The sequence below is a fragment of the Corapipo altera genome, unplaced genomic scaffold (genome assembly GCF_003945725.1).
Source record: "Corapipo altera isolate COAL_440 unplaced genomic scaffold, ASM394572v1 23b, whole genome shotgun sequence".
Classification (NCBI taxonomy): Eukaryota; Metazoa; Chordata; class Aves; order Passeriformes; family Pipridae; genus Corapipo; species Corapipo altera.
The window spans coordinates 16493159-16503962 of NW_020884885.1; the positions used below are offsets into that span (position 1 = coordinate 16493159).

Below are 10804 nucleotides of genomic sequence, written 5' to 3' on the forward strand. Positions count from 1 at the left end.
GCTATTTGGTGGTGGCTATGTTTGGGTAGGCTTGATATTTGTGTCCTCCTCTCCCCACGTCTGAATCTCCTACATTTCTTTCACAGATAATAGGCTTTGGATCAGCGCTGCTTGAGGAGGTAGATCCCAATCCTGCCAACTTTGTTGGTGCTGGTATCATACATACAAAAACTACTCAGATTGGATGCTTGCTGCGCCTTGAACCCAACCTCCAGGCACAGGTATCTGTGTAACTATTGACAACTTATATACAGGTTCTCATTTGAGCTAAATATCTGTGTATATCTGAAACTTCTTAAGGTATTTAAAAATCACTATTGCAATAGCAGATTGTGACTGCAGGCTCCAACAGGAGCTGGTCCTGCATGGCATTATACCATTTTGGTAAGCTGCTTCTTCATAGCAATTCCTTTTCCTGTTAGAAGAGATCACTGTAATATTCCAGACTGTCCATGAAGTCTCATCTTCTCTTGAAGGTTTGAAACATTTAATGTTTTTGTCTTGTGTACCTCAGACAAGGTTAAGTATGCTTTCTTTTGCCATTTAAGTTAGTAAAAGAGTGGCTAAAAGAGAAAGCATGAACACAACGTTAAGAATATTTTTACTCAAGCTTTTTTGATAGAGGTTTTATCAAAGTTAATTAAGGACTAAAAATAAGTTTTGGGTGGTAAGTCTTCTGTTCCCTGAAGAAGTGGTGGTAGAGGGTCTTTAAACTTTTCCACAACATTTACTCCTTTTAAAGAAAAATTTTGGACAACACCTTTCTGTTGAAGGCTAAAAATACTATAATAAAAGTAATTCTCTACAAGCATTTGAATATAAGTTTGGTTCAACCAGTGGTTTGAAAAAGCTGTATTACTCAGTGGCTGGCTGCCTCTGAATGTTTTGATTTGAGGACTTTTTCCTACCAAAGCTTACAAAGCAAGTAGGAGGTAACTGTTAGTTTTCACTAGTTGACTGTGCGTTCATTTAATGCCAAACTGTGTTTAAAAAGTAAAATTTTATGTTCTTTTTCAGATGTACAGGCTCACACTACGAACAAGTAAAGAAGCTGTATCTCAGAGATTATGTGAATTGTTGTCTGAACAGTTTTAATATTAACCATGTCAGTTTTGGTTTTTCCACTTATATCACTGTCATCATACTGCAAATAAATGTCTTGTACATCACTGTCTGAGTACTGCAATGTTAACCAATACCAGCTCCCTGCCTTAATAGGACTTGACCCTTGTTTAAAATTAAGAATATAAAATGTACAGTACAGGGAAGTGACTTTTTCCATTAAAAATGGCTTTTAGTCTGTTACACAAAGGGTGGGAGGGCTGTTTTTGCTCTTTTTTTTTGCAGAGGTCAGGCTTTTAACCTTGTTGAAGGGAAGTTGTTTTAGATGTGGTAATCAAGGATTTCAGCTGGAAATAGCTAGTAAACATTCTGCTTCAGTACCTTTAACAGGTACTTCCTCTGCTCTGAGTTGAAAGAAACCAATGTACTGCTGCTCAGTAAGGTTAAATCAGATGTTAAATGTAGAGTCAAAACTTTGTAAAGTGAACGTTCCCACAAGTTATCTACTGGATGGGAGGGCAGATTCCAGGATGTGTTTGAATCTGATTCAAGTGAACATTTGTGTTGTGTCACCAATCTTTGTATTTAAAAAATGTCACAGGACCAGAGTCTTAAAATATTAATTGTGTAATATTTTACATCTTAATGTTTTCTGATCTTTGGAAAGTGAATTGAAAGCAAAAGCTGTTCTTAATCCTTCTGCTTATCTCCAATAATGAGATGAGCTTCTCTGGTAGGTGGTGAATGAGTATATACTTGTTCCTTGTTACTCAGTGAAGTTAAATACTTCGTTCTCTGTTTTTTCTGTTTTCCATCAGACATCTTAAGTAATAGTCCTAATGATGTGATACAATTAACTGCAGGGTCTAGTCTTGTATAAAAGAAGTGAGAGGAAATGGGCCCTTGAAGGGCTCTAAGGCATGCAGTCTTAGATGAAAATGTAATTTTAAACAATATTTTCCCCAGTGTACATTAATGGTAAAACTTAAGAGGTTGAATAACTGATATCTGAACAGTTTCCTTTCTGTCAGTGGTAAAAATGTCCAACATGGTGTAGAAAACTTCTGTTGAAACTTAAAGTGGAATACTCAAAAACGTTCAGGTTTTTACAACCAGAGTCTTTTTAACTTGTTTCACGTCAGCAAACTCTTCTCAGCCTCTCTGCAGAAGTAAGTGGACAGAAATTTTGGCTCATGCTCCTCAAGCCTTGAGGTGCAACAAAGGCTCCAAAACCAAAGCAAGTGAGGTAGCCCAGTTAGAAAGCGTGGGCAGTTGTAAGTGAGAACTACAGATCATGATGAACAAAATCATCTACTGCTGACATGAGAAGTGAACCTCAGATCAAGGTTTCCTCAAGGTTATTTAAAGGCAGCCTGGGACTGGTGTCTCATGCACATACAGACAAGTGTGCCCATGGAGGAAAGGTTTTGAGTAAGAGTGATGACATTGAAAATACATTTAAATGAGGCTGCTGTCGTGCTGCCCAGTGCACAGCAGGGGACAGGATTCTCCATGACTGAGTGTGCCTTGCTTTTTGTGTTCAGTGCTTTGAGTTTAAATGATGGAACTGGGAGATTATAACTTGATTTGATTGAAGGCTAGTGATTGTACTCGAGTACAAGTGAAAAATGAGGAACAAAGGTTTTGCTGTGATGTGTGGATTTTGGGGGATATGTTTTGTTTTTCCAGAAATGACTTGTAACTGGATATTAAGACTGATAATTTGGCTAAAGGCCTGGTCATTCCGCAGAAGTACCCTTGAACAATTGGCCCCTTTAAGGCCTTTTAAATACTTCTTAATTAAGACTCTTTGATCATAAATATTGTCATTGAAAGTCTTCATGAGCAGTTCCTGCAGTCATGTTGGGCAGTTGCAAAATACTAATGGGATACCTTATGTTTTTTCCTCTGGATGCTGTATGTCTCATTATTAGTCCTGTTATGTTAACCATGCTGTTGGCTGCTACATTACAGATCTGATGTGCTGATCTAAAGGGAGTCTTAGCAAAGACAGGGGAGGAGCTTCTGTTTCAACTATTCCAAATCCTGTTGTATATCTGTCCCCCTGAAAAATGTTCTGTGCCCTCATTAAAGGACACCTTGAGAACTGCACTATTTTATTTCACTCTGCTTTGGTTCAAGCTGTGCTAAAATGTGCATTAAAATATGGGAAGGAGGGAGGGGTAAGGGAAAAGTGTCTTTTCAGTGGTGACTGTGTTAAGCTTATGACTGTTCACTCTTTATATTAAATGTCAGCTCAATGAAGCCATGAGCAGAAAAGTGAACAAATTAAATACAAATATTTGATTTTTTTTTTTTGTTTGTGAATGATGGTTAACTTACCAGTGATGTATCCTGTCAAGCAGACAAAGTAATTTCTGCAGTAAACAGTGTTATTGTTTTTAAGTGCAGTATTTTCAGGCATTGACATGTGAAAATAACTGAATAGCAAAACAGGTAGCATATGTTCATTCTTGACCTACACTCCAGTATGTAACATTTATGGTGATTGTCTTATTTGTATAAAACAAAGTTCTGTCAAATTAAGTGGAGAATTTTCATATAGAAGACTATATATTAGACTATATTCATCAGAAGAACGTATTAAGATTAAATAAATGATTAGAACAGTAATCAAACTGTCCTTTTTTTGTCTGGGAGCATAAAAGTGTAAGAAATACTTGCATGGAATGGTTGTTGTGAAATAATTGATGTGATTTCTTTCTGAAAACTAGTGGGTTTTGTTCACTTGAATCTTATCTGGTCTAAAGATCTCTGTTCCCTCCAGTGACTGAGTTTGGTTTTGTTGCTGTGTTTAGTCACATGTTATAAATACTCTACTGTAAAAAAAACAAACAAACCAACCAAAACCTTGATGTAAAATCTTTCTTCCTAGAGTTCTTAACAACAGTAAGTACGTGAACAGTGCAGACTGCAGTAAACTGGAGTAGCAGTGGGATAAGGTTGAGGCTAAACAGCACACACCTGTGTTACATATGGGCAGGAGCTGTAAAAAGTTGATGTCACTGTAAAGAGTATCTGAACTGCTAAATAACATCACTTAAGCTCTAAATGTATGCTTCAGATTCTTCTCTAAAACTTGCTAAAAGGGAAAAAAATATGAGCTTTTGTGCACTCATACAGCTTTTTCTTAAATGATTTGCAAACAAAGTAATAAAGAATTCTCTTGACTGGCAGCAAGTAGAAATTGCTTCTGAGTGAACCTGTGTCCTGTTAGATGCATATGGGCTTTGATTTCTTGCAGAGAAATGCCATCAAATTTCTGTTGATATCCAAAAGCCACTACATGTCTGTGTTAGTAGTGTTTCTAGGGTGCATGCAGAAACCTCACTATTAGCTTTTGGTTCATGTAGCACCTTGCTTTCCAACAGCAGTCACCTATGGATGATGAACACATCTGTGTCTACCTTCAAAGGAAAGGGAATGGGTCAGTTCTCCCAGTGAAGTGGTGGGCTATTCCACAGGTCCTAGTTCAGCTGTAGTGAACCTAACAGACTATTTTCAGTTAAAATAATTGGCCAAATAATGAAAAGTTAGGAAATTCAGTTCCTTCTACTTTATTTGAAAGTCAAATTTCTGTTACTGCACAGCGCGTGGGCCAGTTTTTAGGCTCTGGTTAAATATTATCACCCTGAACAGGGCCATACAGTCTCTGACATGGTCTTCCCTCCCGAACTTCACGCTGCCCATTCTTTCTTTCCTCTCTGCACCCCACCCTCCTGATCAGGAATAATTTATCTGTCAAGGTCACTGACAGTCCAGGCAGCTGCTCAGAAGCCTGACTTCAAGTCTATCCTGGATAATCAGTACAAGAGAATCCAACAATGAGCAGTCACTATGGAAGTATTAAATTGTGATCAGTGTTTAATTAAAAAAAAATTGGTATCTGAGGCCTGGTTAGTGTATGCAACTGTCAAAGTTACAATCACAACCACTAAATACAGTTATGTCTATAGTGAGCCTTTTTCCAGGGTCATCTGGGTCTTGGCATGGTAGTTGGAATTCCTTCTTAAGAAGCTGAAGTGGCCGACAGCACCCGCATGCTGTGGTGACCATCATGTTCTCAACATTCAGCCTGTTTGGAAGAGAGGAAGAATGAGTTGGCATTTGTATATAGAATTTTAGGCTTCAGGCTTTTTTTTTCCTGTGGTAGGAGGTTCAGAGGAAAGAGCACAACACTCAGCTTAATGGTTCTGTCAACTAGAGAACTACAAACAGGGCAGGAAGCGACTGAAGTTCTCATGGTGGGTGCTGCAAGAGCTCAGGTGTACTGAGCTGCTGCCTTCCTTTTTAAGAGGGTGTTCTTGTCATCTATTAGGCCTCAGACCTCACTGGAAGATTTGACTTCCTTGTTCTTTGGACTTCTGAACGTTGTAAAGTAACTGTGGATTTAATCTTTTTAGAGCTGTGCACTGGACTACTTAGAGTTTGCAAAAAGTCTCTGGTATGGTCTGTTAACACAAATGCTGAATTGTGTGTGTTCCCTTTGCATGGTTCATGGAGGAAGGAAAATCCCTTTCTTCCTCTGAGCATTTAGCACCAGAATCTAAGCTGGTGACTGCATAGTAATATCAGATGTGGGTTGTGAGGTCAGTTAACAAAGCCACAGTAGACTTGCAGGTATCTTGCTGACTCCACAGTAATAAAGCACACGTAGGTGAAGTGACTGCTTGAACAGGCAGGTGAGGCTTTGAGTCTTTCACAATACTGCTGTTTTCTTACACTGTTGATTTCTGACAGTGTTCAGCCTACTGCTGGACTTGGTTCTATCTTTCTCTTTGTCAGTGGGAAGCAGTATGAAGGTAGGCTAGAATTCAGGTATGTGAACAAGAAAGTTAAGGAAAAAAATATTTTTTTAAAATCTCCTTTGAAGGGGAGAAAAGTTTGCTTGGTTTCAGTTCAAGTTGGGTTTTAACTGCAACTTTCTAAATTATTGTGACAAATCTTAACTCTAAAAATCTTCTGCCAGGGTTCACAGCCCTTCTGAATATTCTCAGGATACAAACTTAGTCACTCAGTTTTTAAAATGCTGGGGGACACCTGAACTTGCTTTGAAGGGGATAGCTTTTAGCTTCAGGATTAATTTAAATTAGTTATTGCAAAGGCAAAACTCTTCATTGTTTTCCTATTCTTGAACATAGTATTGGCTTGGGTTGTTGGGAATTTAACAATTTTAATTTTTCCCCCCAAATAATTGTGAACTCTAATACTGCTGCACTAAGTTTAGTTGTATTGAAGCCTTGATTTTCTGTTGAATAATCTCCTACTGGGCAAGCAGAACAGCACAGGCTCAGACAGCACACTTGTAATTATAAAATATACCTGAATTACATTAATAGGAGAATGTTATGAAACAACTGAAATGACATTATGTACCTTAGATGAAATTTCTTATTTTACTGTCTTAGCTATTTGAAAACAGGTATTTGTAGTCTAAACAACCTTTTAAATCTTTAAAAGGAAACAAATAAACAAAACCAAAATCCCAACAATCAGAATAGCCCCCCAAACCTGCAGCACTGACATCTATTTTAAAAAAAAAACAAACAACAAAACCTTAAGGAAGTGAGATGACATTCCTTCTTTAGAATTTAAATCCCTATACAATAAATGACCTTATTAACGCTGGGTTTAGTTACCTGCTTTATATGGCAACATGATATATTACTGGGTGGATTCTAACCACATGTTCCTCCCTGACTTTTAAGGAGCAGTAGTTCATAAAATACCACTCCTTACAGATGACTAAGTAAGAAAAACAACTTCAGTACTCTGCAGCCTCTGAGCTATCCTTACTTTGTTGAAGATGGACATGATCCTTCACATCGGCTTAAAGTGACATTTGCAGAACAGCCTTTGTAAGTTATTTTTTCTTCATATTCAACTTCTCTACAATGATCTGTCAAATGTGAAAAAAAGAAAGAATTATAGCAGATATTTATCTTGGCCTTCTTGAGTGACCTTTGTTAGATGCCAAAAGCCTCCATACTTGGTTTCATGGAACACCATTCTTACTGCATGAGATAACTAACAAGTCACAAGTGAGTAACACAGTAAGAGGAGTTTTTAAACTGGGTGCTGAAGATGCCTGAGACACTTACCATGGAGAACAACTAAGAACACAGAGATTGCTGGAATTACAAATGAGGAAAAAAATTCCTGTTAAGAAGGTAGTGCAAATTCAGTCCAGCAGGAAAAAAACTAATCCTCTGCTGAGAACGTTAAGATGCATGTAAAACAACCAGCTGGCTCATTCTGGTGGAATTATTTCTGGTTCTCAGACTTTGTAGTAGATTTTACTTCCTGGAAAAATGCTTAGCTTACTCATTCTAAGGGTGTAATTTTTTTGTAGGCAGACAGAAGTTCACAACTTTCCTTACAAAGACAGAATGCCTAATGCTACATGCTGATGTACCAATCTCCTATTTTCTCCTGACTTGAAGCATGACACTTAAACACTGTATGAAGCTAAAAGCTGACTGAAAACATAGGTTTTCCAACGAGTTTAAACACAGTGTTTGAAGTTTATTTTAAGGAGAACAAAGATGTTGAATACTACAAAGGCAATTCATGCACCTCTCACACTTGCTCCTGCACAAGGATCTCTTGAGCACATTCAGGTTCCGTGGTTAATGGTAGGTTATAGATGAAACCTGAACACTATTGCAGGAAAGACTCAGTTAATACTGTTGTATATGTTTGGGAATTTCTTACTGGAAAATTAAACAACTAATAACTGGACAGTAGACTAAGACTGCAAGGAGCAAAGTCAGTAATGCTAGGTTGGGAATGTAATGTTTGGAAGCACTTCTCTTAGGAAAAGAATGTGAACAAAATCCAAAGCAGGCCCCTAAAACATAACTGTACTGTGGAAAATCCTTCTGCTTATGAGAGTTCCTACTTGGATTCCCATTCTGTGAGGTGAAAATCATGAGGATGAAGGGCAAGCAGGGTCAAATCCTGCCTCCCTGGGTCAAACTGTCATTTCCCAATGCTCTAGCAGTCAGTCAATATGAGGCTCTTTTCTGCTAAAACTGCAATGAGCCTCTTTGGTACTGCAGCACTTGTGTGACAGCAGGATGAAGGACAGATTTGCATTTAATCACTTCTCTGCAAGTAGGTAATTCTGCCATGCCTTGTGGCTGAGCTGACTGACCTGGCCAGGCTGCACTCTGACAATGTTAATGGTGAAAACGGAGATGAAAGGTTCAGCTACAGGTAACTGTACCCACTGTTGTATATTGATTCTTACATCACTCTTTGAGAGTAGTAGTTAACCACAAATACAGTTTTCTTACATGACTATTTGGAACCCTTTGTATAAATCAGTCTTCTGGATTAAGACTGATGTCTTGGTTGAATGGAGCATGGTATTCTGCTTTGTTCATTCTTCCTTCCTGTTAGAGTTCCTGGTTCAGTGGATCTGATTGTAATGACAAAAGGAAGGACTTTGTGTGAGGATTCACAACAACTAAGGAAGTAGCATATTTGTCTGTGGAAAAGTTTTGAACACATGCTTCAAAGACAAAAAGATACAAATACTTATAATGTCATTATTAAGCAAGGTAGAAAAGGGGCACGCCTACTAGGATGCTGCACATCCCTCCTGATTCTTGAAAAAGATAAGACAAGTGAAGAATGTGCTTTTTTTAGGAATTAAACACAAGGAAAATGAGAACAAGCAGTGAAGTCAGTATATGACAGTGGACAAGGCAATAGGGAACAAGGCAGTATAATGTGGCTAAAGTACACGTTCCAGATAGTTTCTCCTTTGTATGTTGAAAGCTCCCAAAAGAGAATGCAAAGTGGCTCAAATTGAGATGTTAACTCTTCTCTTGGTCCTCAAACAGTAGTTAAAACAAATAAACACACAAAAATGAACCATACAGTAAACCTACCTTCCATTCATAGATTGAACAGTGCACATGTCACTCTGGTTTATTCTTAGAAGGTGTTAAACCATATCCTACAAAGCACTGAATAAAAACTGCCTCATTGTTTCTAAATAAGAGTAGAAACTAGGCCTCTGCTACTTATACAGGGTACAGTTAAAATCTTAGACACCTCTTGTGCATCCACACCATGTTTCCTGACTCCTATACTGTGGATCCTAAAGTAGGACAGTTCCATTTCAAAGTAGTACATAGATATTGCTTTGTGTACATCACTTGAAATTCCACATGAAATTGTGTGGAAATTATAGAAAATGGTATTCCTTCAGTCAAAAAATATTAGATGATTAATTATGCACAGGAACCAAAAAACATCTCTGTACCTTAAAAACTAGGAAAACAGTATCCAGCAGAAGAGAGAACAAAAATGAACTGTGCAAAGTATATGAGAGCTAACAAGAGGGCTGCAAGGTAAGTCAAAAGATACCTTTTATTTGAACAGGCTGTCTTTCTTACAGTGCTTTTGAAGATTAGAAAATAGAGGTTCTGTGACTCTCCCGATCTGCATCCTGTCAGACTCTTTAACTCATGCTTTTTAATGTCTACAGTATTGTATAGCAGGGAATCAATCAGCTTATGAAATCTAAGACATCAGACAACTACTCTACATCTTCTTTATCTATGATACCATTTGTACCCATTGGCTCCATCTTTTCTTTTTGCCCCTTATGCAGTTACTTTTTGTAAAGAAAAAATTCATGCACTCATAAAAAAAAAGGTATTAAAACCATGATATAGGAAATACTATGGATCTACATTACCATGTGGAACTGTCGATGGCACAATAGAAGACAAGGACGTTGAAAGTCTGGAGGTGAAAGAAGGAGATGATGTCGTGCGGGCAGTGGTTAATGTTGTTGTTCGCAAGGTGCTCCTTTCAACTGACTCTGTAGAAGCAGTAGTGATCACAAGGGGAGCAAATGTCAGTGTTGTGGATAAAACAGTCGGGACCAACTCTGGAGTGGATTTGGCAGAGATACTGGTAGGAACGGCTGAGGAAGATGTTTTGCCATATGGAGGCAATGTGGTGTTTTGGAAAGAAGAATACGGAGTACTCTCAGCAGACCTAAATGTGGAGGTAGTGAGGGGTGTAGGTGTAGGCATTGTGCTGACGGTTGCAGACAAAGAAGAAAATGTAGACGAGGCAGCAGATGGCAGCCGGGTGCTGAGTGGGCTGCTGGGGGCAGGTGGAGAGCTGGGATTTGGAGATGTTGTTGTCAGAGGGAGTTCTGTGCTGCTTGGTGGGCTGGTCTCTGTGGAGACAGAGGTCTTGGAGGTGCTGCTGATGGAGGTGGTGACAGTCATGGTCTTCTGTGTGGTCAGAGGTGGCTCAATGTGTGGCACGGTTGACTTTTTATGGGTGAAGGCTGTTGGGAGGAAAGCACAGGTCAGTTGAGGATGAGGGAAAGAGGGGGAGGGAAAGGAGGTGGGCAGAAGCCTTGGGCTAAGGTAATAAGCAAGAAAAGCAGCCCTATGTTGCACTGTGTATTCCCGTGAAAAGAGGGAGGTTTGGACTTCTGTCTCCATCCATAAGCCTCCACATCACACTTCGACTCAGTCATGGCCCCTCGGTGTGCCAGGCGATGGCGGGGTGACCCTGGCTGAATGGAAAGTGCCCAAAAGCCTCTCACTCACTGCACCTCTTCAGGCATTGTGGAGAGAACTGCAAATACCAAAGCAAGAATATCCAAGTGCATCTGGATCAAGACAGTTTTTAGAAGTGAAGAAACTAAAGGAAAACAAACCAAGACCCACTCACAAGGTGCAAA

The 10804-nt window shown here is 39.0% G+C and overlaps 2 protein-coding genes across 5 annotated transcripts in view; one reads left to right on the forward strand and one right to left on the reverse strand.

Annotated features, from left to right (window-relative positions):
• The window catches only part of AP2A2 (adaptor related protein complex 2 subunit alpha 2), a 48612-nt gene extending 44353 nt beyond the window's left edge, over window positions 1–4259 (forward strand). For all 4 annotated transcript variants that reach the window (XM_027641965.1, XM_027641967.1, XM_027641966.1 and 1 more), the window contains 2 exons: window positions 87–221; window positions 1018–4259. In XM_027641965.1, the coding sequence (XP_027497766.1) occupies window positions 87–221; window positions 1018–1095 (213 nt within the window). In that variant the 3' untranslated portion in view covers window positions 1096–4259. The remainder of the gene's footprint in view (window positions 1–86; window positions 222–1017) is intronic.
• A 365-nt stretch (window positions 4260–4624) lies between these two features.
• MUC6 (mucin 6, oligomeric mucus/gel-forming) overlaps window positions 4625–10804 on the reverse strand; it is a 33788-nt gene continuing 27608 nt past the window's right edge. The window contains exons 32-35 of the mRNA XM_027642251.1: window positions 9797–10402; window positions 6880–6982; window positions 4984–5158; window positions 4625–4876 (exon numbers count right to left, since the gene is read on the reverse strand). Coding sequence (XP_027498052.1) covers window positions 4874–4876; window positions 4984–5158; window positions 6880–6982; window positions 9797–10402 — 887 coding nt within the window. The 3' untranslated portion in view covers window positions 4625–4873. The remainder of the gene's footprint in view (window positions 4877–4983; window positions 5159–6879; window positions 6983–9796; window positions 10403–10804) is intronic.